This window comes from Selaginella moellendorffii, unplaced genomic scaffold, assembly GCF_000143415.4.
Source record: "Selaginella moellendorffii unplaced genomic scaffold, v1.0 SELMOscaffold_155, whole genome shotgun sequence".
Lineage (NCBI taxonomy): Eukaryota > Viridiplantae > Streptophyta > Lycopodiopsida > Selaginellales > Selaginellaceae > Selaginella > Selaginella moellendorffii.
In genome coordinates, this window is record NW_003314416.1 from 110636 (window position 1) to 137457 (window position 26822).

Sequence of the window (26822 nt, forward strand, 5' to 3'; positions counted from 1 at the left end):
TTTGGAGGGCGATGTCAAGGGACATGGATGCACGATCACAAAAAAGAAAACAAAAACAGCCACCAGATGAAATGTTCCGCGCATATTCCTTCTTTGTGGTGGGAAGCCTCAAATTTGGTGGGGTTTTTTTTCTTGTGGGGTCTCACTTCCTTCTTGGAATGGCTAGGGCGGGGCGGGCGATCTATGGCGCTGTATAGCCACCACAGGTATGGGCATGGCTATTTAGGCAAGGGTCCAAGTAGTTCCACCGCCGCCGCCCGCTGCTTTCCCAAGATCCAAGAAAGGAATGGGGTGCTCGTCATCCAAGAATGTGGATGTCTACCATGGCAGCAAAGCGCATCCTCTTGCTCGATCTCCCGTTGACGATGCGCACCTCGTCGCCCTCACATCTAGCACGTATGGATTCTTGCGGGTGGATTCGCACAAGAAATCTTCGTCCGAGGAAGCAGCGGCTGTGGCGGACGATCCGGTGAACGAGGTGTATCAGAAGATGATGAGCTTGGAGTCGGGGGGCTCACAGTTGCCGCAGTCGTGGTCGGAGGTGAACAGTGTTCTCACGCAGCTTAAGTCGCAGGCGCAGCACAAGAAAACCAGCGCCAGTGCACTTTCCGGGAGAGTCGAGCCCGAGACCGTGGATGTTTTGAAGCTGCTCCAGAGCGTGGAGGAGGCACCACCGAAAACTCCGAAAGCTCCAGCTCCACCAGCAGCGTCTCCGCCGTCGCAGCCCAAGCGAGAGTTTTCGGTGATCCACACTCTGGAAGAAGTCGACCAGCTCGCGTACTCCAACTCGGCTGCCTCTCAAGACAGCGACACCGAAAGCGAGGAGGATTTCTTCCGGCACAGCAGCATGCCAAACGGCCGGTCGAGCAACGGCGCGAATGCAACCAACAGGTTCTCGATGAGCTCGGTGGTGAGACGCCCCGATAGCAGGTCCAAGGTGCCGAGCAAGGCGTCGAGATCATTGTCGACGTATGGCGATGGTGGTGGTGGTGGCGACGCTGGTCGACAAGTGGATAGTACGCTGTTTGATGCCGAGTTCCTCGAGTCATTCAGGGAGGCGTTCGAGCAGTTGTCGACAGGCGTTTCCGCTGCTGCTACTGCCGCGGCGGGGAAGCAGGGACTTTCCCAGCCTCGGCCCAAGGTGGCAGTGGCGGCAAAGAGCAAGGCCATGGTCTCTTCCCAAGGAGCAAATCGCCAAGACAGGAGTAAGGTGGCGGCGCCGCCTGCAATGCCAGTATCAGATCGCGAAGAAGAAGAAGCCGAGCAACAAGCAACTCGTGGCCGCGGAGAGACAAGGACGGATTCGAAGGCTGGCACAGTGCAGAGCAAGGTGGCGGATTGGAACGAGAAGAACCAAGCGGCGGATCGAAGCTACAGCAGCAAAGCCCCTCCTCCTGCTCCACCAGCACCAGCAGCAGCTATGGAGATCGATTTGCTCCAACACTGTCCAAAGAGATGCCCCCCGGATGGCGAGAACAAGGCGGTGCTCTACTCCACCAGCTTGCGGGGCATCCGCAAGACGTTCGAGGACTGCAACACGGTGAGGAACATCCTCCACAGCACCAACGTGGAGGTGGACGAGCGGGACGTGTCCATGGACTCGCAGTTCCGGCAGGAGCTCAAGGATCTCATGGACAAGCCGGTGCCGGTGCCGCGGCTCTTCATCAAGGGGCGCTACATTGGCGGCGCCGAGGAGGTGGTGGCGGCGCACGAGAGCGGCGCGCTGGCCAGGATGCTCCACGGCCTGCCGCACGGCAACCTGAGCAAGGACTGCGATGGCTGCGGCGGCGTGCGATTCATCCCCTGCACGGATTGCAGTGGCAGCTGCAAGAGCGTCGGCGCCGACGGAGGCGTCGTCAAGTGCCCGGAATGCAACGAGAATGGCTTGGTTCGCTGCCCGATATGCTCGTGATCGTGATGGAGTGAGTATATATATAAGAGAGAGAGATGGGAAGTTTCTAGGGTTCTTAGCTAGGGCTCTCGGCCGCCTCTTTGTTAATCCCAGCCACGGCTTTGTTTCTCGCCGTGTCTGATTCATCAGAGGCGCATAGCAAACCAGATCTGCAAGTTTCGCTGACAGCACCCGAATCACCGCTGGGTGTCTATCTGATAGTAGCTTCGCAGACATTCACCTCAGTCACTGGCACTGGAATTTCTCGACTCTAGCGTACTAGAATCAATCAATCGATGTCCTTGTTGGCCTTGAATCCAATTAATACAAAAGAAAAGTTCTCGATTCGTTCTTGCTCCGAGCGCGCCAAGCGAATGAAGCGCGATGGAATGGCGGGCGGCGCATTGGCTTCTCTTGAATGAGCGAGGCCGTCAAATAGGGTTTAACGGGAAAAAACCAAAGTGGCGTGTGTGTGTTGGAGAAAACCCTAGGGTTTCGCAATTTGACGAGGGGGGCGATCGACGCGGTGGCGCTCATGGCGGAGAAGCTGCTCGACTTTGGGCAGCCATTTGATGTGCCGGTTCTCGACGCCACCGTCGCTGCCTTTTACGGGACGGGCTCCAAGGATGAGGTGAGTTTTAGCTCCCATTCGGCATTGCATTCGTCGGTTTTTCCCCTTTCTTGAGCTCCAATTGCATTCGCCACCACTCTGGGATCCATGGATTGAGCGCGGATCTTTCTTTGTGTTCTTTCAGAGAGCAGCCGCGGAGAAAATCCTCACCCAGCTGCGGGACCATCCCGAGACGTGGAGGAGGGTTGTGGACATCCTCCAGACCTCCCAGAACCTCAACTCCAAGTTCTTTGCCCTCCAGGTAATGGATGGATCATTCGTGGCTTCTCACCGCCTCTCATCGACACTTCAGGTGCTCGAGTGCGTGATCAAGTACCGCTGGAACATCTTGCCTGTAGAACAGCGAGACGGGATCAAAAACTACGTCTCGGACCTCATCGTCAAGGTTTGCCTTGGCTTTGCCATGTTCGTGATCAAAAACTCTCTTTGTTTGGGTTGAGTGCAGCTGTCCAGTGATCCGGTGTCGTTCCGAGATCAACGCTTATACATCAACAAGCTAAATGTGGTGCTTGTTCAGGTCTGTGCCTGGCTTCTATTCTGCTCACAGGCTGATCACTGCCCTCTTGTGACCGTGGCAAACAGGTTTTAAAACACGAGTGGCCAGTTAGGTGGCCGAGATTCATTCCCGACCTCGTCGTGGCGGCTAGAAGTAGCGAAACTCTTTGTGAGAACTGCATGCTCATTTTGAAGGTTGGTTGTTCACTTTCCTTATGCTGCGTCTTTGACCCGTTCTGTAAAGCTGCTAAGCGAGGAGGTTTTCGATTTTTCTCAAGGCGAAATGACCCAAAGCAAAATCAAAGAGCTAAAGCAGTCATTGAACAGGTACAGAGCTTTGCACTTAGCGCTTCTCATCGTCCTCAATCTTTCTGTGCAGCGAGTTCCAACTCATTCACGAGCTTTGTCTCTACGTGTTATCGGCATCACAAAAGGCTGATCTTATACGCGCGACGTTGGCTACCCTGCACGCTTTTTTGTCATGGATACCTCTTGGCTACATATTCGAATCTCCCCTGGTATTATAACCTTGTGGCTGCTCGCTATGCAGTTATACTTATGTTTCTGTTTCAGCTCGACGCACTGCTGAAGATCTTCCCCATTGCGACTTTTCGGAACCTTGCTCTGCAATGCCTGACAGAGGTACGTGCATCTTTCCATCAAAACTTTCTCTAACACGTGATATGCCTTCCACAGATCGGTACCTTGCAATTCAACCAAATCTACGACAACAACTTTGTGCGCCTGTACCAAATCTTCATAACGCAGCTTCAGGTATCGTATCACCATATACACACACTTAACCACCTGTTTTGCTCGGGTAGGCAATCCTTCCACCGGGAACAAATATTCCTGAAGCGTATGAGAAGGGTGCGAACGAGGATCAGGTACTTGCCCACTTACATCTACTTTGCGTCCGTATAATTTTCTCTGCACGTTTTGTAGGCGTTCATTCAGAATCTTGCGATGTTCTTCACATCGTTCTTCAAGGTAACTTTTTATCTGTTTGATGAACTTGTTTTTCTACTTTAAACGTTTTGAAACAGTCGCACATCGAGATTCTGGAAGGTTCGAATCAAGCACCACTGTTGCTGGGACTGGATTATCTCATCAACATATCTTACGTCGAAGACAACGAGGTTTTCAAGGTGTGCTTGGACTATTGGAATTACTGGATTGGCCACCTGTTCAAGGTTACAATGGACACGCTCTCTCAACCTGTTGGTTTGCAAGTTGATGGCATAGGCTCCAACAGAAAAGAGCTGTATGCTGTGCCACTCTCCAAATTGAGACTGCTGATGGTCAGCCGTATGGCCAAGCCGGAGGAGGTCTTGATTGTAGAAGACGAGAACGGGAACATTGTCCGAGAGACCATGAAGGACAACGACGTACTTGTTCAATATAAGGTAGTTTCTTTACTTTTTCAATTGCGATTGTTAATTTTCGATTGTCAGATAATGCGGGAGACTCTAATATATCTCTCCCACCTTGATCATGAAGACACAGAACAGCAGGTACAATATCGATGTCAATCTTTTGACAGGTTGCTAACCTTACTCCGCTTTTCTCTGCGCAGATGCTGAAAAAGCTATCCAAACAGCTTAACGGGGACGAGTGGACATGGAATAACTTGAATACTCTCTGTTGGGCCATAGGGTCGATATCTGGTTCCATGCAAGAGGACCAGGTTCTTTTCTTTCTCCTTTTTTCTTTTGTCGACTTTATATTGAGAAAGTAACTCTTTTCCTGCAGGAGAATAGGTTTCTGGTTACTGTTATTAGGGACCTTTTAAACCTCTGTGAAATAACGAAAGGAAAGGACAACAAAGCCGTTATTGCAAGTAATATAATGTATGATGCCTCATCTACAGCCTACGAAATTGCCCGGTCTAATGGTTGTATTTCAGGTATGTTGTGGGACAGTATCCCAGATTTCTGAGAGCCCATTGGAAGTTTTTAAAAACTGTTGTGAACAAACTGTTTGAGTTTATGCATGAGACCCATCCCGGCGTCCAGGTAAGGACGTCAATTTGCAGTGGTGATAGATTGCATTACTGTCATTTTCAGGACATGGCTTGCGATACATTCTTGAAGATTGTCCAAAAATGCAGGAGGAAGTTTGTCATCCTGCAGGTAATGTATTTGTTTCGTCGCAAACATCTCTAGGATCTACGTGCGCTGCAGGTCGGAGAGACTGAGCCTTTCGTTTGCGAGCTCTTAAAGTTGCTTCCAAGTATTATTCTAGATCTTGAAAATCATCAGATCCATACTTTTTATGAAGCGGTATGTGATGGGGCTCATAACGTAGTTCACTGAGCGTTTCGTGGGCGCAGGTGGGATCTATGATTCAAGCCGAGTCAGATCCATACAGACGGGAAGAGTATCTACGGAGCTTAATGGAGCTGCCCAATCAGGTGGGCGGAGCTGTTTGCGTGTTTGCAGTTCCTGACTTTTGGCTTTACAGAAATGGGCGGAGATAATCAACCAAGCGCGGCAGAGTGTGGATTTTTTGAAAACTCAGGACGTTGCGAGGGCCGTGCTTAACATTTTGCAGGTACTGTAACTGGAGTTGGTGCTTTAAATGTTTTGATTCGTGCTCTCCTGCAACAGACAAACACGAGTGCTGCAAACTCACTTGGACAGCCTTTTTTATCTCAAATAACTCTAATTTACCTTGATATGCTCAACGTTTACAGGTAGAAGCTTTTCCATTTCTAACCAGTTTCTGATGTTTCTCTTGTTTTCAGAATGTATAGCGAACTTATTTCAAGCAGTATTGCTGGAGGCGGTCCATACGCATCTCGCACCTCTTACGTGAAGCTTTTGAGGTACGATGGAGATATCTTTGCCTTCTCCGGTCTTATGTTTCTAGCAGATCTGTGAAGCAGGAGACGTTGAAATTGATTGAGACGTTTATAGAGAAATGTGAAGACCTGGAAATGGTTGCAAAGCAGTTTGTTCCGGCAATGATGGATCCCATACTTGGTGACTATGCTAGGAACGTTGCCGATGCACGTGAATCGGAAGTGCTATCGTTGTTCGCTACGATCATTAACAAGTACGTTTTGCTTTTCGATTGCCTGCTTATTTTGTATGATCTTTGTCAACAGGCTTACCGGCTCTATGATCGAGGACGTCCCTCGGATATTTGAAGCAGTCTTTGCATGCACGCTAGAGGTATCTTTGGTACCTTTTTCGTGCCATTCTAATTCCCTTGTGTTTTTCGTTCCAGATGATTACCAAGAATTTTGAAGATTATCCGGAACACCGACTGAAGTTTTTCTCTTTGCTTCGGGCTATAGCATCGCATTGTTTTCGGGCGCTTTTCTCTCTCTCGTCTCAGGTATCTCTTTTGCAGCTGTTGGTACGATTTTTTCTCAATGCTGTCAATGTGTTCCCAGCAATTGAAGCTTGTGATGGATTCGATAATCTGGGCGTTTCGGCATACAGAACGAAATGTTGCCGAAACAGGACTGAACTTGTTGCTGGAAATGCTCTCCAACTTTCAGGTGCGTTTTACTTTACTCGGTTCTTTGCTGTAATGCCTCTTTTATACTTCAGGCGTCCGAATTTTGCAACCAGTTCCATCAAAGCTACTTCCTTACCATTGAACAGGAAATATTTGCTGTTCTGACCGACACGTTCCATAAACCCGGCTTCAAGCTTCATGTTCTCATTCTTCGGCATCTTTTCTGCCTGGTAAAAGTTTGTGTATGCAAGTTGGTTAAGCTTACTCTCGAGGGTGGGCACAGGTTGATTCCGGAGTGTTGACGCAACCTTTGTGGGACGTGAGCGTAGCTGGACCTACTGCTTACGCAAACAACATGCTTTTTGTTCGTGACTATACTATTAAACTCCTTCACTCCTCGTTTCCGAACATGACGCTTTCAGAGGTACACATGTTTGCTGTTTCGGAGGTCCTTGTCGCCTCACATGCTTCTTGTTCAGGTGACGATGTTCGTGAACGGTCTTTTCGACAACAGAAACGACCTGGTCGGGTTCAAGAACCATCTACGGGACTTTTTGATCCAGTCGAAGAAGTTTTCCGTCCAGGTACGTGACGACTTCGCTGTGTCATTTGATGTGACGAGGCCTTGCTGTGCAGGACAACAAGGACTTGTATGCGGACGAAGCAGCAGCACAGCGAGAAGCGGAGAGGCAAAGAATGCTTAGCGTCCCCGGGCTGATTGCTCCCAACGAGATCCACGACGACATGTTGGACACCTGACCATTGATCGCTGACACACACACAAGACATTTCTACGCTGCAGCGGCACCTACTGGTGATGCTTCTGTGGGCAGTGTGAGAGAGAGTGCATTGGTGCAGGTTCAGGAAGGAGTCCTGGTAAAATGCCCTGCCTGCTTAGCTTCTCAGCAAGGCACACTGCCGGAATGGTGGCTGAAGTGGGACGAGGCGAGGAGAGGAGCTTGGATTTTCGTAAACTACGTTTCCTTTAGGAACGGGGGACGGAGGGAGGGGGACATGAACAGCAACAACAGGTGAAGCTGGGCGTGCCACACGCCACAGCGAATGATCCTTTGGCTCTAGTGTGCTTTAGTGGTGGTGCTACTATACTACTTTTTACAAGATATGGCGAGAGAGAGCAACATTTTTTGTCCCCGTGTAAGTAAAAAAAGGCAAGCAAAAAAGTCCAGGCAAAGTGGCTTTCCTTTGTTTAGCTTTGATCTCTGAAAGGCTGCCTGCGCAAAAAAAAGGCAAAGAAATCATCCTCTCTTTTTATTTGCTTGTTCTGTTCTCTTCTCGTGGATCTTCCTTGGGCGATAAGAGTAGCCTCGTCGAAGTGTGAAAACTTGTGAAAACTTGTGAAGACATGAGGCCGGCATTGTTGTTGCTCTTGGCGCTGGTGGCGAGCATGGGTGAGTTTGAAGTAATCATTTTGTAACTATAGCTACGCGTTCATGCAGGTGATACGTTTGTCGCAGAGGGGAGCCAAATCCAACAAGCTCGCAGTGTCATCCCCGGCATTGGCGTCAACTTTGGGCAACTTGGCAACAATCTCCCGGCGGCACAGCACGTAGCGCAGCTGCTCCAGTCGACGGTGATTGCCAAGGTGCGCATCTTCAACACGGAGGCGGCATTCCTGCACGCCATGGCCAACACCGGCATCGACGTGGCCGTGGGTGTGTGCAACGCCGACGTGCCCGCCCTCGCCGCCAACGCATCCGCGGCGGCTGCCTGGGTGTCGGCCAACATCGCCCCCTTCGCCGCCACCGGCACGCGCATCACGCTCGTCACTGTCGGCAACGAGGTGTTCAGCGCCGACGACCAGCAGCTGGCGGCGGCCATCGTCCCCGCCATCCGCAACATCCACACCGCGCTCGCCGCCGCCAAGCTCGCCGACACCGTCCACGTGTCCACCCCGCATTCCTTCGCCATCCTCGACAACTCCTTCCCGCCCTCGTCCGCCGCCTTCCGCGCGGACCTCGCGCCGCTCCTCGACCCGCTGCTCCGCTTCCTGGCCGACACGCGCGCGCCGCTGCTGGTCAACGCCTACCCGTACTTTGCGTTTGCCGGCAACCCGCACGACATTCCCCTGCCGTACGCGCTCTTCCAGCCCAACGCCGGCGCACCCGACCCCAAGACCGGTCTCATCTACACCAACATGTACACCGCCCAGGTGGACGCGGCGGTGGCCGCCATGGAGCGCATGGGCCACTTTGGAATCCCGGTAGCCGTGACCGAGACGGGCTGGCCGTCGCAGGGAGGCTCGGACGAGGTCGGGGCCAGCGTGGACAATGCCCGGGCCTTTACAAGTGGACTCGTCGCACACCTGGCGTCCAGCTCGGGCACGCCCCTCCGCCCGCGTCAACAGCTCGACACTTACATCTTTGCTCTCTTCAACGAGGACCTCAAGCCCGGCCCCGCGTCGGAGAGGAACTATGGCTTGTTTGCCACCGATGGCACGCCCATCTACGACGCCGGGTTACTGCTAACTAGTGGCACCCATGTTGGCGGTGGCACTGCCACTGCCACTACTGTAAGTAGCAGCTCCAACACCACGCGGATGCGTGGGTACAAGGATGGGCAGCAGGATCACAAGCTGAGCAGTGGCAATTCCTGGTGTGTTGCAAAGACCGATGTCGACTCGCGGGCACTGCTCACCGCACTCAACTACGCATGCGGGCAGGGCGAGGCGGATTGCAAGGAGATATCGTCGCCAGCCGGCTCGTGTTTCCAGCCCAACAGCCTCGTGTCGCATGCATCCTACGCCTTCAACATGTTCTACCACAAGTACGGCCGCAAGCCTTGGAACTGCGACTTTGGGAACACGGCCACGCTCACCGCAACGGACCCGAGTGAGTACTACTGCATTCTCGTCTTTTTGTTTGCACTCTCACTAGTTGCTACACTTCTTGAATCCAATCCAGGCTACGGATCGTGCAGCTACCCTGCAGCAGCAGGAGATCCTTAATCTCTTTCAAGTTTCCGTTTTCTCTTACACTGGATTACATGACCGTTGGTCTGGTCGGGTATCAAATATTTGAAGGATTTCCGTCTTTTCTGCTAGAATACCCTGTGTCATCCTCCCTTCTTCTTTTTAGTGGACTTTGTCGCACTGCTATGGCGAGCAAGACCAGTTTGCTGCGTGCCATCCTCGTGGGCTACATAGCACTAGTGGTTGCAACAGCGCCAATCCTAGGTAAGAGTAGAAAAGGAGTTTTGTTTTTCTTTTCCTGTGTTGGGCATCCAGCAAGCTCAAGCCCAAAAGAGTGAAAAGAAGAATCTACAAAGATATCATGGTTCCAATGATCCAGGGGCGCTCGATCGCACGGAGAGCTCGAGACAAGACACGAAGACGGGGAGCCAGGTGTGGTGCGTGGCCAAGCCTCACGCCGACCAGGCGGTGCTGTCGAAGGGCCTCAACTTCGCGTGTGGCGAAGGGGGCGCCGACTGCGCTGCCATCCAGAACGGAGGAGCTTGCTACAACCCGCCCACACTCATCGCCCACGCCTCGTACGCCTTCAACAGCTACTACCAGATCAAGGGCCGCAACTACTGGAACTGCTACTTCCAAAACGCGGCCCTGCTCGTCGTCACCGATCCAAGTACGTGCTACTTGTTCCTAGCGAACAACCATTCTTTTCTCACATACTCTACTTGATTCTTCCAGGCTATGGGTCTTGCACTTACCCAGCGCTCTAACAGGAATCAGGATGAATGAATGTAGCTCTCCTAGTTTTTATATGCCCCAATGAATGGAAAACAAATTTACGACCAGGTCCAAGGATCGAGTCATGTAGGGCATGCTTCGAGCTCCACTCTTTGCTGCGACCAAGCGCGCCATGTCCACTTCCACAGCAACCAACGCATTCCACTCGCGTTTCCAGCAATACGCTCTCCAACTGGACGCTACTGTAAGTGGAAGAAGTGGTTTCTTTTCTTCGGCCAATACCATTGTGCTAACCTTTGTGCTTCCACAGAACGAGAGACGGGAGAGGCTCGTCAAGGCTAGCCGGGATGTTACCATCCATAGTAAGAAGGTCATCTTCGTGATCCACAGGTAGAGCCCCTTGGGCGCTTCTTTTCTTTCTTTTGCCAAAACGCACACCACCCAGGCTCAACGATTCCAACCGCGATAAGATAGTGGAGCAAGCCGAGAAGGATCTGGCAGCGGTGCGCGACGCTCATGTCTCCCGCGTAGCAAGAGAGGTTGAGGGCGTTGACTACTGGAAGCTCAAGAGAGCATTCTCTCCAGGGGTACGTACTCGCTGCTGTGTGTGCTCGTGTTACGATTGATTGATCACAAACTCCTTGTTCCATCCAGATGCAGGAGTTTGTGGAAGCTGCGACGGTGGTGGAGTTTTGCAAGACTGGGAAGCTCTTGACGCTGCAACAGCTCAACAGCAGCCTTTGTGGCGTCAAGGATGCATCCGGTGTGTCCTTCTCGGTCGATATTGACGACTACTTGCTCGGGGTAAGCTCGGGTCGACTGTAACTCATCGTTTACATGCGTGCTTATAGATTGCGGACTTGTCTGGCGAGCTGATGCGCCTGGCCGTGAGCAGCGCAGCCAGCGGGCAGGGCCTGGAGGCGTCGGCGAGGATCCGTGGCTTTGTGCAGGCACTGTACGAAGGCTTCTGCCTCTTGTTTTACAACGTCGACGGCGGGAGAGACATGACCAAGAAGGTGGAGGTGATGCTCCAGAGCCTCGTCAAGATCGAGACAAGTAAGCTTTGCAAGGGATAGGTTGGTGCTGTCGCTCACGTGTTGCTTTGTAGCTTGCTACTCCATGCACGTGAGAGGGTCAGAGTATCCGGCAAGCATCGTCGACAGCTGAACGTAACGTTACCTTGCTAGTTTTGCCCTAACTGTCAGCTTTTCAGGTTGGGAGGAAATGTAGCGAGTGTGAATATTTGCTTCGTTGTTGCTCCGTGCGTTCCTCCGCAGGATGTTTGGGACTAGTTATCTGGGTTCCAAGCTGGCCCCCTACAAGTATCATGGCGTGCAGCAGCAGCAGCAGCAGCAGCAGCAGCGGGGGCCACTTCCACTTCTCTGCGCCCCGTCTTGCTGCTACCAGCAGCAGCTTGTCTTGCAACCTTCAACACCAACACAGCAGCAGCCAGTCTTTGTTCCAGGAGCAGCAGAGAAGCCAGGCTTTGTTGTTGATTTCCTCATGGGTGGGGTCTCGGCAGCTGTTTCCAAGACTGCAGCAGCCCCCATCGAGCGTGTCAAGCTTCTGATCCAGAACCAGGACGAGATGATCCGCATGGGACGGCTGTCTGAGCCTTACAAGGGCATTCTTGACTGCTTTGGTAGGACCATGAGAGATGAAGGGGCTATGTCGCTGTGGAGAGGCAACCTGGCCAATGTTATCCGCTACTTCCCTACTCAGGTTACTTCCTGATATCTTGGTCTCCTATCAATTTGCTCATTGTCTGGGTGTACACGCAGGCGCTAAACTTCGCCTTCAAGGACCACTTCAAGAGGCTCTTCAACTTTAAGGCCGACCGGGACGGCTACTGGGTGTGGTTTGCTGGAAACCTGGCGTCGGGAGGCCTTGCCGGTGCCTCCTCGCTCTTCTTTGTCTACTCGCTGGATTATGCCCGGACCCGCCTGGCCAACGACGCCAAGGCTGCAAAGAAGGGTGGTGGCGGTGGCGGTGGCGGTGGCCGCCAGTTCAATGGCCTCCTGGACGTGTACAAGAAGACCCTGGCCAGCGATGGCATTGCCGGCCTTTACCGCGGCTTCAACATTTCGTGCGTGGGTATTGTTGTGTACCGGGGCCTCTATTTTGGAATGTACGACTCCCTCAAGCCGGTGTTGTTGGTTGGAGACCTCAAGGTGACTTTTTAGCTCGCTCCAGCAATCAATCGTGCTTTGTTCTTTGTGCAACAGGGCAACTTTGCTGCGAGTTTCTTCTTGGGCTGGAGCATCACCATTGCTGCTGGCCTTGCCTCGTACCCGATTGACACGGTGAGGCGGCGTATGATGATGAGGTCTGGCGAGGGTGCCAAGTACAAGAGCTCAATGCACGCACTGAGGGAAATTATGGCCAAGGAAGGAGTCAAGTCCTTGTTTAAGGGTGCAGGCGCTAACATCTTGAGAGCCGTGGCTGGAGCTGGAGTGTTGTCTGGCTATGACCAATTGCAAATGATCTTCCTGGGAAAGAGTTATGGCTCTGGTGGGGGTGGCTGACAAGCTAACAAGCTGGATGCAGATCTTGTTTTGTTCATGCTACTGCATTTAATGCTTTAAAGATCATAAAAGGTTTTCTAATCCATTGAAAGTATTACTGCTACGGTGCGGTCATTTCAAATAGTCGGGAAACCGGCCGTGATTGATCGAGCTGTGCAAAGTCTGGAATCAGAGGGCTACGAGTTTGTGGGGGAGTTGAAAGATCTCACATACAACGAAGTGATCCAGCTAAGGGTGCCTGTCTTTGCTGCTAAGAAGCTTGAGCCGCACCTCAAAGTGCCAGGTATGGCTTCTCTTGCTTCGCGTTTGTTTGTATGGCTATGACTGTTGCGTTCTGTTCCTATGCCCCTCGTTTTCTCTTGCTTCTCTTGTTTATAATCAAGGACTTATTATAATTAATTATAGTTTAATATAACCCTAAACCCTAAACCGTCCATACAAGAGGGTTTCAAGATAGGGTTTCAGCTAGCAAAATGGACGAGGAATTGGCTAAGGTGAAGGCTGAAATCGCGCTTCTTGAGTCGCAGATCCAAGCGGCTGGGGAATCTTTTCTCTCTGCCCTTCAGAGTGGCAATCAATCTCTGGCGGAATATTGGCGGAATGAAAAAGAGCAGCTGCGGAAGGAGGAAGAACAGCTGCGGGAGAAAAAACTCCTCCTCCTCAGAAGTAACGGTAAGTCATTCTTTGTGTATTTAGCTTTCCCCCTCGATTTGGGGCGTTTTGCTGTGTCGTTTCCATGTGGCTAGAGGTTTAGGGCTTAGGGTTATGTTTTGGCTATGGCGTCTGTGCTCTGGTTGTTTCAGCCTATGGCGTCAGGCTTTTGTTCGTGGCCGTTTGCTTGTTGGGCTCTCGTGCTGTTGGATCTTTTGGAATTGATTAAATGGACCTTATTGCAGTCGATTGGGCCAGTGTGGTCACACCATGTTGGCTATGTTACTCACTCCTTTTCTTGTCTGAAACAGAAACAAAAACAACCATAACAATGTTAGAGGCGTGTGATATTTCCATCTCCACGAAATCACAGTTTATTTCTCGGTTGGCTCCTCACGAGTCGGGTTATAAGGCGAAATTTCCCTCGGCCCGGACACTCATGTGCGCGCTTAGTAACCTGCCATGCCTTCTATGGGAAGGCGTAGGAGATGGACTTGTGGAGCTCGACAATCGGTTTGCGCAGAGGTTGTCAGAGCGCCAGATCACTGTGCTCTTGGCTCCCAGCGGTTCAGGAAAAACGAGAATGTTGATCGAACTTGCCTGCAGTAGATTCACCTTGTTTTTCACGGGTAAGCGTCCGATGGTTGGATTTGGAGGAGGATCGAATGATGTAGACAGGGTTGCCAGATGGATGGAGACTCGGTTGCCCACAGGTGAACACGATCTTGATCCGAATCATGCAGTGGTGCGGTTTGGTGTTGGGATTTTGATTCTTGTCCGGTTGAAATATTTGAAGTTGCTGAAAGCGCTGAAACCTGGGCTTCATCCTCGTGATTGGGCTTTTTTCCAGTTGGAATACCCGGCAGTTGATGATGTCTTCCGTGCTGCGGTTGAAGCCTTGATCGATTGTGTTTCAGTGGATCAGCAACTGCCTTTGGATCAGCTGATGGAGGTTATAAGGAATCTTGCAGATGACATTGGTTGGAAGGAGGGGGTGGTTGTCCTTGATGAGGCTCAAATGTTGCTTCATCGCATGAAAGGTCGATTCAAGTCTGAACTCACTCCTACGAAAGGGGAGCCGTTGTTGAACCCCATGTTACTGGCTCTGAAGTCGTACGGTTTCTTGAAGAGCTGCTTGTTTGTTGCGGGCACCGGCACGAGTATGCTTGAGGTTCGGAAAAGACTTCAGTCAGGGACAGTGAAGCTGACACTGCCTTCCGATGTAAGCGAAATTTATAGCTTACCTGGCTTTGACGACACCAACATTCCAGCCTTTCTCCAACGGTTTATAGATATCAGCAGGCTGGACATGCCCGCGATTACTTCCATGTACACTGGAAGAAGGCGACTTTTGAGCACGGCGATTGAGAAGTACGTTGTGCAGGACAAACCGCCAGAGGATTGGTTCCAAGTTTTCTCCTTGGAGTTGATCAACAAGACTGGGGTGGAGCTTGGACTTTCTCGGTCTTTAAGGGATGAAGCGGAGCGGGTGTGCGATGATCCAGAGACAGCACAAATGATTGAGGACATTCTGTTCACGTATTATCTTACAGGTATGTGTCACTGATTCTTCACAGATATATTCCTCATGCTGGTTTTTTCCAGGTTTTGGTCATGTTATTGTGCAGCGGAAGAGGAGTGTCATGACCTTAGTTGATTGTGGCTTTGCAACGCTGCTTCAGAGTGACGCCAGTGCCGGACCTTTTGCACCGATTATTCCACACATAAGAGGGGTGAGGGGTGATGAAGCCGGACCTGGTTCTTCAGGTCGGGCTAACGTGCGATACGTGATCCTTCAAGAGCCGATGATTGCAGAAGCACTCTGGGAACATATGCCTGCTGGTACAGTAATGGAGCGAGTCATCAGCACAGCTGCAAACGCATCAGTCCCTGGCATTACCTTTGAGCGGTTTGCATGCATCGTGGGGGAGGCATTTGACAACAAGCTACCAGCTGAGGTTTTGGGTTTGCAGGAAACAGATGTGGTCTACAAGGAGGAGTATGAAGTTGTAAAGCCAAGAGGGCACTCGGGCGTGCTGGTTCAGGAGATTCGGACTGAAGAACAGTTGAACCTGTGGCTTGAAGCTGTTGAGGCTGGTGCATCGTTTGCTACTTATGCATGGCTTCGACCATTCCAAGAAGCTGGACCAGATGGGATGTTTCTTCTCAGAAGCAAAGAGTCGCACAAGATGATGCCTGTGTTTCTACAGTTCAGGACCGGATCTGGGCTGGGTGTGACTCAAGCTTTTTCCTCACTCGACATCATGAAGATTGACAAGATGCTGCATTCAGGAGGAGCCTCTCGAAAACTAAAACAGTGGTGCTGGACTGGCTACCTTAGGCTGGTTGTTTCACCGAACCCACATCCAAGGGTAGGAAAGGTGGCCTTCGGAGATGTGAGGCGGAGTGGGCGAGCGAGAACGGGGCGCAAAGAAATCCTCCTGGTAAGGCATATTTCATTTGATTTTTGACATGTTTATTTTGTCCTTCAGGTTTCACCTCTGTCGGGTGTTTGGGCTGGGCGGAAACTTCGGGGGATCGTCAACACGGAATTGCTGGATGCTGTGGAAGAGGTGAAGAAAGGTTTGAAGAAACGGAAAAGGGGGTGAAGCGCTTTGCTCGTCTTCGGGCCACTCACAGTTCTGCCCTGTGTCCTTGATCTTCTGTTTTGGGAAGGATTTGAAGAGTTTTTTAGGGACCACATCAATAAATCTCACTTTGTGAAAACGTTGCAGCAAGTCTTTCACATAATCCATGATTGCTTCTTTATGGTTTCCGCTCTTGGTGATCTACAGCGTGTTTCCCATGCTATCTAAATTTTAAAATTTGATAAACCATGTAGTTTCAGGTTTAAACTTATAGAACATTTAATGTTTCTAGAATATTCAGAGTATTATAGGTTTAGATTTATAGAACTTAAGTTCCTAGAATATTCAGAGTATATATTATGAACTTTATAGAGTTTGCAAGCAAAGAATGTGGAAAAGGGCGAGCTATTCACTGATTCTTATACCTTAACAGGTTGTGGCTCGCTCGTTAATTTGATCCAACCGTTGGCAGCCGTCGGATCAAGTTAGGTTCTCTGTGAGAACGTGGCTGACAATTGCCAGGTTCTCTAGAACCCAGCTGCCAGCCACCAGGTTCTGGAGAACCCTCTCATCCTCCACAAAATTATAGTCGTTAACATACCAGTTAACAACATCTACTAATAAATTTAATCGTTAACTGGAGCGAAGGGGTAGCCACGTAAGAGAGGAGGTGCTATATTATGCATTTCTCCCAGATCTCATAGCGCAAACGTCAACTTACAATTAGTATAGACTCCATTGATTTCCCAAGGCTCCACAAGCTCCACAGAGGGAGGTACAGGGTTTTTGTGACTGCGATAGAGTACTTTGTTGCAAGCAAGCGGCCCATGGAGGAGGCAACAGGCTTTTTTGTGGAGTTCTTCGACAGAATTTGCACTACGGATTCTCTCGGAGCAGGCGTCAGTGTTACCGAAAGGCGGGGTCTACATGGACAGGACCGTTTGGACTGATGTGCGGCATTTTCTTGAGAGAAATTGCAATCTAGCTGCCATGCAAGAGTTGAAGGTGATACTTTACCACGAAATTTTTGGATCTTCTTCAACTTTCATCAACATCAAGGACCCAGCGCTTCAGTTGGTGGAATATGGTTTAGCCTGGTTGACGAATGAAAGCCAATTGGAACTCAAGAACATTGATGACTTCTTCTCGGGCCGCAAACAACGCTGGATAAGGCTTGAGGAACCTGCTGTACTCAGAGTGCTCTATCACCATTTTATGACTGACTCGAACTCCTGTCAAGACATGCTTATCAGCAAAGGACAAGGTGATCACTCAAAGATCGGTCTGGGGTTTGAGAAGCTGGCTGCTTTTGGGGCAGCTCAGGAACTAGATGGGAAGCTGCCAGCAGAGTTTGTGAGGGAGTTCCTTCACCAAGAGAACAAGGTGCTGTTACGCAACGACACTTTCAAAGTTCCCGGCATCTACTTTGAGACTGCAAAGCTTGAGAGACCATGCACTGGTGTAGACATGGAGGTGACAATCTGCGTGGAAAAGCATGCTCACGACAGCAGGTGCTACACTTTGAAAAAATATATTGACGATGTGGATGGCATGGCAGTTTTCCTACTGTTTTGCTGACAGGTAATACTCATTGATTCATGGACACTTTTCTGACTGTTGTTGGCAGGTAATGCTCATTGGACTGGCCATCTTTTTCTTGGGCAATTACTCTGGGCGTCGGCTCGTCCCTTACGTGTTACAAATGAAGTCAAAAAGGCGTGCTGGCACTCAAGGTGGTATTACTGATGTGTTAGATTCTACTGATCTACTGGAAGGAAAGAAAATTGAGGATGCAGGTTTCCAAACCTTGGCTTCAGAGAATGGTTTATTAAGACTCGCTGTCCTTCCTCATAAAGAAGCCTTGGATCAGGCATGTTTTATTTGTATGTGTGTTTTACTTAATTATATGTGTGTTTTTACTTACTAATCAGTGGACGTTATTCCCCAAATAAAAAGCAAAAGATAGAAGGTGCAATGCAACTATTGTGTGGAGTAATTGGTGCTGGTGGTGGTTCAATGTTTCTCAAAGAGTGGTTGGTTGATACCACCTGGCAAATGAAGAATGAGGCAGTTCCTGGGTAGGGCGAGCACGTTCCCGCCCAGAACGGGCGAGCTGGGCGTTAGCCCGGCGAGCGCATTCTGGAGGGAACAAGCGAGGCCGTGCCCGGGAACGGCCTTAACGGGTTGTGATGAGACCGTTAACGGACACATGGAATAACGTTATTAATTACGAATGGAATCAAAATGCCCATCAATAACCTCCTGCTTCATTGCTTTGCAAACCTCTTGCTTCATATGGTCACCCACAAAATCTCCTTCCTTCATAATATTTAATATTATTCTATTTAAACCAGAAGTTTTACTTGATGTATTAAAATCCCATCTTCTGTCTTCTGGTTCTTCTAATTTTATCCTCACAGTATGATTGTTTTATGCCAGGAACGGTGCTGTGACCTCAAGGTGACTTTTTAGCAATCAATCGTGCTTTGTTCTTTGTGCAACAGGGCAACTTTGCTGCGAGTTTCTTCTTGGGCTGGAGCATCACCATTGCTGCTGGCCTTGCCTCGCGGCGTATGATGATGAGGTCTGGCGAGGGTGCCAAGTACAAGAGCTCAATGCACGCACTGAGGGAAATTATGGCCAAGGAAGGAGTCAAGTCCTTGTTTAAGGGTGCAGGTGCTAACATCTTGAACGGGCCAGACGTGAAAAGGAGATTATCAGGGTTACCTAGTTACACGTGAAAAGGAGATAAGGTCAAATGCAACTATCGCTCTCCATTGTCCAAGAGGTTGCAGTTGTGGGCGGGATGCCAACGCATTCGTCCAGAAACTTGCACCAGAGTGGAGATAGACCAATCAAAGAAGAACAAAAATAAAGGACTCGAAAGAGTCATTATTAATTTTTTTTAACCTGCGCTTAAACGAATAAGTGCATTTAGGAAATGCTTGTCTGGTTTCTGCATGAATACAACAGTTTCTGGTTTGTTTCAATGTGGCCAAGAAAGAGCAGCGGCGATGACGAATTTCAAGCAAGTCTCAGAACCTCGATCTCTTGTGGCTATAACTAAGGTTTCTAAAGGCAAGTAATAAGTATGGATTGGGTAGTTTCGCGGGTGTGGTTTGCTGGAAACCTGGCGTCGGGAGGCCTTGCCGGTGCCTCCTCGCTCTTCTTTGTCTACTCGCTGGATTATGCCCGGACCCGCCTGGCCAACAATGCCAAGGCTGCAAAGAAGGGTGGTGGCGGTAGCGGTGGCGGTGGCCGCCAGTTCAATGGCCTCCAGAAGACCCTGGCCAGTGATGGCATTGCCGGCCTTTACCGCGGCTTCAACATTTCGTGCGTGGGTATTGTTGTGTACCCGGGCCTCTATTTTGGAATGTACGACTCTCTCAAGCCCAAAGTCTACAGGAAAAATACAAAGAGAAAGCAATTTTCACTTCTCGATTCTTAGAAATTTTGTGGAAGAACTTTACCAGCGAGGAAGCCACGGCGTGCATAGCGGGGACGAAGAATCGGAGGCCACTGTTGTGGTCTTCGTAGCCTTTGAAGAATATAACCATTGAAAATGTGTGGATCAATAGAAATCCGAGTGAGATGAGAGCTGTTCTAACAAAAACACACACCAATTAAATAGTGTCATGCTCATTGTCTGGGTGTACACGCAGGCGCTAAACTTCGCCTTCAAGGACCACTTCAAGAGGCTCGTCAACTTTAAGGCCGACCGGGACGGCTACTGGGTGGGGTTTGCTGGAAACCTGGCGTCGGGAGGCCTTGCCGGTGCCTCCTCGCTCTTCTTTGTCTACTCGCTGGATTATGCCCGGACCCGCCTGGCCAACGACGCCAAGGCTGCAAAGAAGGGTGGTGGCGGTAGCAGTGGCAGTGGCCGCCAGTTCAATGGCCTCCTGGACGTGTACAAGAAGACCCTGGCCAGCGATGGCATTGCCGGCCTTTACCGCGGCTTCAACATTTCGTGCGTGGGTATTGTTGTGTACCGGGGCCTTTATTTTGAAATGTACGACTCTCTCAAGCCGGTGCTGTTGGTTGGAGACCTCAAGGTGACCTTTTAGCTTGCTCCAGCAATCAATCGTGCTTTCTTCTTTGTGCAACAGGGCAACTTTGCTGCGAGTTTCTTCTTGGGCTGGAGCATCACCATTGCGGCTGGCCTTGCCTCGTATCCGATTGACACGGTGAGGCGGCGTATGATGATGAGGTCTGGCGAGGGTGCCAAGTACAAGAGCTCAATGCACGCACTGAGGGAAATTATGGCCAAGGAAGGAGTCAAGTCCTTGTTTAAGGGTGCAGTGCTAACATCTTGAGAGCCGTGGCTGGAGCTGGAGTGTTGTCTGGCTATGACCAATTGCAAATGATCTTCCTGGGAAAGAGTTATGGCTCTGGTGGGGGTGGCTGACAAGCTAACAAGCTGGATGCAGATCTTGTTTTGTTCATGCTACTGCATTTAATGCTTTAAAGATCATAAAAGGTTTTCTAATCCATTGAAAAGTATTACTGCTATTGGTGCGGTCATTTCGAATAGTCGGGAAACCAGCCATGATTGATCGAGCTGTGCAAAGTCTGGAATCAGAGGGCTACGAGTTTGTGGGGGAGTTGAAAGGTCTCACATACGATGAAGTGATCCAGCTAAGGGTGCCTGTCTTTGCTGCTAAGAAGCTTGAGCCGCACCTCAAAGTGCCAGGTATGGCTTCTCTTGCTTCGCATTTGTTTGTATGGCTATGACTGTTGTGTTTTGTTCCTATGCCCCTCGTTTTCTCTTTGATCCATGTTGGCTAAAGAGTTACTTCTCTTGTTTATAATCAAGGACTTATTTAATATAACCCTAAACCCTAAACCGTCCATATAAGACGGTTTTAAGATAGGGTTTCAACTAGCAAAATGGACGAGGAATTGGCTAAGGTGCAGGCTGAAATTGCGCTTCTTGAGCCGCAGATCCAAGCGGCTGGGGAATCTTTTCTCTCTGCCCTTCAGAGTGGCAATCAATCTCTGGCGGAATATTGGCGGAATGAAAAAGAGCAGCTGCGGAAGGAGAAAGAGCAGCTGCGGAAGGAGAAAGAACAGCTGCGGAAGGAGGAAGAACAGCTGCGGGAGAAAAAACTCCTCCTCCTCAGAAGTAATGGTAAGTCATTCTTTGTGTATTTAGCTTTCCCCCTCGATTTGGGGCGTTTTGCTGTGTGTCGTTTCCATGTGGCTAGAGGTTTAGGGCTTAGGGTTATGGCGTCTGTTGTTTCAGCCTATGGCGTCGTGTGTTTGATGAAGTGGCTATTGTGTCAGGCTTTTGTTCCTGGCCGTTTGCTTGTTGGGCTCTCGTACTGTTGGATTGTTGGTATTCTGCGATCTTTTGGAAATGATTAAATGGATCTTATTGCAGTCGATTGGGTGTGGTCACACTATGTTGGCTATGTTGCTCACTCCTTTTCTTGTCTGAAACAGAAACAAAAACAACCATAACAGGATCGGCCATGTCACAGGTGTGTGATACTTCCATCTCCACGAAATCGCAGTTCATATCTCGGTTGGCAACTCACGAGTCGGGTTATAAGGCGAAATTTCCCTCGGCCCGGACACCCATATGCGCGCTTAGTAACCTGCCATGCCTTCTATGGGAAGGCGTAGGAGATGGACTTGTGGAGCTCGACAATCGGTTTGCACAGAGGTTGTCAGAACGTCAGATCACTGTGCTTTTGGCTCCCAGTGGTTCAGGAAAAACGAGAATGTTGATCGAACTTGCCTGCAGTAGATTCACCTTGTTTTTCACGGGTAAGCGTCCGATGGTTGGATTTGGAGGAGGATCGGATGATGTAGACAGGGTTGCCAGCTGGATTAAGGCTCGGTTGCCCGCAGGTGAACACGATCTTGATCCGAATCATGCAGTGGTGCGGTTTGGTGTTGGGATTTTGATTCTTGTCCGGTTGAAATATTTGAAGTTGCTGAAAGCGCTGAAACCTGGGCTTCATCCACGTGATTGGGCTTTTTTCCAATTGGAGTACCCGGCAGTTGATGATGTCTTCCGTGCTGCGGTTGAAGCCTTGATCGATTGTGTTCCAGTGGATCAGCAACTGCCTATGGATCAGCTGAAGGAGGTTATAAGGAATCTTGCAGATGACATTGGTTGGAAGGAGGGGGTGGTTGTCCTTGATGAGGCTCAAAGGCTGCTTCGTTGTATGAAAGGTCGATTCAAGTCTGAACTCAGTCCTACGAAAGGGCAGCCGTTGTTGAACCCCATGTTACTGGCTCTGAAGTCGTACGGTTTCTTGAAGAGCTGCTTGTTTGTTGCGGGCACCGGCACGAGTATGCTTAAGGTTCGGGAAAGACTTCAGTCAGGGACAGTGAAGCCTTACGATGTAAGCGAAATTTATAGCTTACCTGGCTTTGACGACACCAACATTCCAGCCTTTCTTCAACGGTTTATAGATATCAGCAGGCTGGACATGCCCGCGATTACTTCCATGTACACTGGAAGAAGGCGACTTTTGAGCACGGCGATTGAGAAGTACGTTGTGCAGGACAAACCACCAGAGGATTGGTTCCAAGTTTTCTCCTTGGAGTTGATCAACAAGACTGGGGTGGAGCTTGGACTTTTTCGGTCTTTAAGGGATGAAGCGGAGCGGGTGTGCGATGATCCAGAGACAGCACAAATGATTGAGGACATTCTGTTCACGTATTATCTTACAGGTATGTGTCACTGATTCTTCACAGATATATTCCTCATGCTGGTTTTTTCCAGGTTTTGGTCATGTTATTGTGCAGCGGAAGAGGAGTGTCATGACCTTAGTTGACTGTGGCTTTGCAACGCTGCTTGAGAGTGACTCCAGTGCCGAACCTTTTGCACCGATTATTCCACACATAAGAGGGGTGAGGGGTGATGAAGCCGGACCTGGTTCTTCAGGTCGGGCTAACGTGCGATACGTGATCCTTCAAGAGCCGATGATTGCAGAAGCACTCTGGGAACATATGCCTGCTGGTACAGTAATGGAGCGAGTCATCAGCACAGCTGCAAACGCATCAGTCCCTGGCATTACCTTTGAGCGGTTTGCATGCATCGTGGGGGAGGCATTTGACAACAAGCTACCAGCTGAGGTTTTGGGTTTGCAGGAAACAGATGTGGTCTACAAGGAGGAGTATGAAGTTGTAAAGCCAAGAGGGCACTCGGGCGTGCTGGTTCAGGAGATTCGGACTGAAGAACAGTTGAACCTGTGGCTTGAAGCTGTTGAGGCTGGTGCATCGTTTGCTACTTATGCATGGCTTCGACCATTCCAAGAAGCTGGACCAGATGGGATGTTTCTTCTCAGAAGCAAAGAGTCGCATAAGATGATGCCTGTGTTTCTACAGTTCAGGACCGGATCTGGGCTGGGTGTGACTCAAGCTTTTTCCTCACTCGACATCATGAAGATTGACAAGATGCTGCATTCAGGAGGAGCCTCTCGAAAACTAAAACAGTGGTGCTGGACTGGCTACCTTAGGCTGGTTGTTTCACTGAACCCACATCCAAGGGTAGGAAAGGTGGCCTTCGGAGATTTGTGGTGGAGTGAGCGAGCGAGAAAGGGGCGCAAAGAAATACCCCTGGTAAGGCATATTTCATTTGATTTTTGACATGTTTATTTTGTTCTTCAGGTTTCACCTCTGTCGGGTGTTTGGGCTGGTCGGAAACTTCGGGGGATTGTCAACATGGAATTGCTGGATGCTGTGGAAGAGGTGAAGAAAGGTTTGAAGAAACTGAAAAGGGGGTGAAGCACTTTGCTTGTCTTCGGGCCACTCATAGTTCTGCCCTATGTCCCTGATCTTCTCTTTTGGGAAGGATTTGAAGAGTTTTTCAGGGACCACATTAATGAATCTCACTTTATGAAAACGTTGTTCCACATAATTCATTGATTGTTGCTTTATGGTTTTCGCTCTTGGTGATCTCCAGCGTGTTTCCCATGCTATCTAAATTTTAAAATTTGATAACTTAAACCATGTAGTTTCAGGTTTTAAACTTCCCACACAAAAATATATAAAGTTGCAACCAAGCAAAAAGAATATGGCAACAGGCTAGCAGGGGCCAAAGATGGCATGAGGCTTCATGCCATTTTGAAATGTGGTCCTAAGCCATTCCGAGCCATGGTGAACATACTAGAAAGCACAAGTGCCGAATATCAAGAGGAAGTGGTAGCCACACCAAAGAAAATGCCGCTCGCAATGCCGCTTGCAATGCCGCAACTGCTCGTAGTGTCGCTCGCACAAACCGCCACTCACATAAACTGCTGCTCGCAATGGCGCTCGCAATGCCGCAACCACTCGTAGCGCCGCTTGCACAAACCGCCACTCTCAACAATGCTCACAGAGCTGCGCATAAACCACAACTCACAATGCTGCAGCGCTCACTGCGCTCAGCGGAAGCAAGAAGACGGCGCACAAAAATGATAGACCTAGGAATGAGTGGGAGAATTCAAAAATGGCACATGCTTGAACGTCACATCAAATCCTCTGACAAACCAAATCTTATAATTCCTCTGACAAATTTCAAACTAAAGAACATTGAGTAGCTTTTAGACTTTGCTGTCAGATCGTTGAACTTTGTCACATCATGTTCTTGCCTCGATCTAGCTGTGCCATGTCAGTGATTCTAACTTTGCCATGCCATGTCACCGATCTACACCAAGATTATTCGCTGTGTAAAAGAAAATTATGCTGTGTGAAGATGGGTATGTACTTCCATTTATGGCAATATAAGGCCACACGCCATTCAAAGAATAATGCATTTTTTGGTGCATTTTTGGGTTCAAAATTACATGCTATAAAGTTTACATGTGCCAAAAATAGAAACAGATAGAATTTCTTTATTTAGCTGGGAATTTAAATGGTAGAGGCATTTTTAGGTGCGGGTTGAAACTTGCATGAGCCCACACACTAGAAAATGAAGACAAAACATGCCCTTCCTTTGGTTGCTTAAAATTCAAAAATATTATAAACCTTTCTTATTGCATTTCAATGTTTTCAATTATGGTTTTTGATTTTCACAGAACTAGCCTAATCTATATGCATTCCACTGTCACCTTTATAGCTTCTAGAATCCCCAGCTAAGCTTTCCTTTGTCCTCTTCGCTAGCCTGAGATACATCTACTTATATAATGTGCTCGGCATCCGCCTCTTACAGCATTTGCCCAGAAAGGGCATCTTTAGGGTTTAGGGTTTAGGGTTTAGCAATTCAGTACAAGATGCTTGATAAACATGCAAATACACTTTGGTGAAACCAGACTTAGTGAAGTTGGTTTCATGTGATCCCACGTTTGATTGTGGTGCCACTTTGCAGTGTCGATGGAAAGGTCAATGCACACTAAACTGTAAAATCTTGGAGCAAAATAACGGTTGGATCTATGGCAAATGCCCCCGAAATATTGTAAGCCTCGTGTGGTCTCATGTGATGTCCGATCAAGATGCTGCTTTGCAGGCTCATCAAGAAGGGCATTGCATACCGTTTTGTAAAATCTAGGTGCAATCTAACAGTTAGATCTCCAGAAAAGTCCAAGAAACCTTGCGCGTGTCAGAATATTCTAGAAATATACTCCTATGCACCCCTGGAAATGGCATGTGGCCCCACGCCATTCAAGAGATAACGCAAGATGATGCCGAGCATCTTTTGGTGCATTTTTGGGTTAAAAATTGCATGAGCCCACGTGCTATAAAGTTTATCTTTGCTAGAAATAGAAAAGTTTATCTGTGCCATGTGAGGTAGTTACATTCCTTTGTGCTCCGCATCTACCTCTTGCAGCATTTGCACAGAAAGGGCATTTTTCTCCATTCAGCATTTGGGCCTAAAAATGGCATGCGCCCACACGCCACTCAAGGAATAACGCTAGAGGACACCGAGCATTTTTTGGGTTCAAAATTGCATGAGCCCACACGCTATAATGTTGATTTGTGCGAAAAATAGAAACAGATAGAATTTCTTTATTTAACTGAACATCTGTCATTTTTGGAAATAGAATGCTACTAGTAGGGATCCCAACTCTGCTGGGAGTAATAGAGAATATTTTCAATTTGTAAAAATGTAGTTGTAATTGTAATTGTTCAATCTATTTCTTTTTTTTGCTTTCTCTTGGCAAGTTTATTTTATAGGTTGCTACTGAGACATACAACTTTGATTCCAATCTGTGTATTCTATAGCTTTACCAGGTTTGCAAGTCCTTCATGCCTTTTTAGTCATTTGTTTCCTGCACTAACTGGTTTTTCTCACAACAAGTTTAAGCCACAAAATCATGAACATCATGCAGCAATGGCAGTAGTGACAGTTTGCTGACCCTTCTATGAAAGTTCTTAAGCACAATTCTCAAGAATGGAGCTCTACCTCAGCTTCACAAAAATTGCTCAATGAAAAAAGCAACACTACTGGAAAACTTTATAAACTAAATGATGAGGAATTGAGTGAGCATGTCAAGGAAAAGACTACACATACCTCGAGTGGTCATTATCTAGAGAGCAATAAGAGCAGCAGGAGACTGGATTGATGCTGTGTAGCATTTAAAAGGCTGCAAAACAGAGGTGAGGCACCAGACACCAAGAAAAAGAAAAAGAAATGAAAAAATGATCAAAAGAATCATTGAACAAGAGCAAGGTAAGCCAAAAACATGCTTGGAAATCTCAGCCAGTATGAACAACAAAGTTCCTTACCTTCTTACTACTACCAGTTGCTACTAAGATTTATAGCTTTGATTCTAAGCTATGCCTTTTACGGCTTTTGTTTTTTCTCACGACCAGCTTGAGCAAGAAAATCACAAATATCATGCAGTGACAAGTTGGTGACCCTTGTGTGGAAATCCACATTTACAGCTAAGTTCTTAAGTGTTGTGTTATAACTCTCAGGAATGGAGCTCTACCTCGGCTACATTCAAAACTAAAGAATGATTGAAATCAGCAAACA

At 48.9% G+C, this 26822-nt stretch overlaps 7 protein-coding genes, 1 non-coding gene and 1 pseudogene across 10 annotated transcripts; all 9 read left to right on the top strand.

Annotated features, from left to right (window-relative positions):
* Positions 1-152: 152 nt before the first annotated feature.
* On the top strand, positions 153-2239 carry LOC9640977. The gene has a single exon (XM_024667105.1). The coding sequence runs from the start codon at positions 287-289 to the stop codon at positions 1910-1912; it is 1626 nt and encodes a 541-aa protein (XP_024522873.1). The 5' UTR covers positions 153-286; the 3' UTR covers positions 1913-2239.
* LOC112343515 lies at positions 1999-2130 on the top strand. The gene has a single exon (XR_002991309.1). It is a non-coding gene; the product is annotated as a small nucleolar RNA snoR83 (small nucleolar RNA).
* Positions 2240-2360: 121 nt separating the features above from the next.
* LOC9640978 (protein EXPORTIN 1A) lies at positions 2361-7633 on the top strand. Of its 2 annotated transcripts, XM_024667103.1 has the most exons (30): positions 2361-2522; positions 2647-2763; positions 2815-2907; positions 2968-3039; positions 3105-3212; positions 3262-3344; positions 3397-3535; positions 3591-3659; positions 3714-3791; positions 3842-3904; positions 3963-4007; positions 4064-4423; positions 4472-4531; positions 4594-4704; positions 4770-4867; positions 4924-5032; positions 5084-5149; positions 5201-5299; positions 5350-5430; positions 5481-5570; positions 5627-5712; positions 5764-5844; positions 5892-6074; positions 6127-6193; positions 6249-6359; positions 6418-6525; positions 6578-6715; positions 6769-6909; positions 6965-7069; positions 7122-7633. In XM_024667103.1, exons 1-30 carry the CDS (start codon positions 2427-2429, stop codon positions 7242-7244), a joined length of 3180 nt encoding a protein of 1059 aa, XP_024522871.1. In that variant the 5' UTR covers positions 2361-2426; the 3' UTR covers positions 7245-7633. The 2 variants fall into 2 exon arrangements, with proteins under 2 accessions (XP_024522871.1, XP_024522870.1); XM_024667102.1 differs by having other exon boundaries at positions 2379-2522; positions 2647-2907.
* Positions 7634-7686: 53 nt separating this feature from the next.
* Positions 7687-9534, top strand: LOC9640979 (glucan endo-1,3-beta-D-glucosidase). Of its 2 annotated transcripts, none has more exons than XM_024667106.1 (3): positions 7687-7894; positions 7943-9334; positions 9407-9534. In XM_024667106.1, the coding sequence occupies exons 1-3, from the start codon at positions 7849-7851 to the stop codon at positions 9448-9450; spliced, it is 1482 nt and encodes a 493-aa protein (XP_024522874.1). In that variant the 5' UTR covers positions 7687-7848; the 3' UTR covers positions 9451-9534. The 2 variants fall into 2 exon arrangements, with proteins under 2 accessions (XP_024522874.1, XP_024522875.1); XM_024667107.1 differs by having other exon boundaries at positions 7961-9334.
* Positions 9535-10179: 645 nt separating this feature from the next.
* On the top strand, positions 10180-11391 carry LOC9640981 (translin-associated protein X). The gene is made up of 6 exons (XM_024667109.1): positions 10180-10393; positions 10460-10539; positions 10595-10736; positions 10804-10953; positions 11001-11205; positions 11258-11391. The coding sequence occupies exons 1-6, from the start codon at positions 10283-10285 to the stop codon at positions 11314-11316; spliced, it is 747 nt and encodes a 248-aa protein (XP_024522877.1). The 5' UTR covers positions 10180-10282; the 3' UTR covers positions 11317-11391.
* A 3-nt stretch (positions 11392-11394) lies between these two features.
* LOC9640982 (ADP,ATP carrier protein) lies at positions 11395-12759 on the top strand. The gene is made up of 3 exons (XM_002993376.2): positions 11395-11871; positions 11931-12320; positions 12375-12759. The coding sequence occupies exons 1-3, from the start codon at positions 11428-11430 to the stop codon at positions 12672-12674; spliced, it is 1134 nt and encodes a 377-aa protein (XP_002993422.2). The 5' UTR covers positions 11395-11427; the 3' UTR covers positions 12675-12759.
* Positions 12760-13138: 379 nt separating this feature from the next.
* LOC112343508 lies at positions 13139-16052 on the top strand. Its single transcript, XM_024667104.1, has 4 exons — positions 13139-13346; positions 13637-14878; positions 14931-15769; positions 15818-16052. Exons 1-4 carry the CDS (start codon positions 13148-13150, stop codon positions 15932-15934), a joined length of 2397 nt encoding a protein of 798 aa, XP_024522872.1. The 5' UTR covers positions 13139-13147; the 3' UTR covers positions 15935-16052.
* Positions 16053-19004: 2952 nt separating this feature from the next.
* On the top strand, positions 19005-20403 carry LOC112343514 (annotated as a pseudogene).
* A 55-nt stretch (positions 20404-20458) lies between these two features.
* Positions 20459-23282, top strand: LOC9640984. The gene is made up of 5 exons (XM_024667125.1): positions 20459-20603; positions 20781-21041; positions 21356-22597; positions 22650-23223; positions 23255-23282. Exons 1-5 carry the CDS (start codon positions 20459-20461, stop codon positions 23280-23282), a joined length of 2250 nt encoding a protein of 749 aa, XP_024522893.1.
* The last annotated feature ends 3540 nt before the right edge of the window (positions 23283-26822 follow it).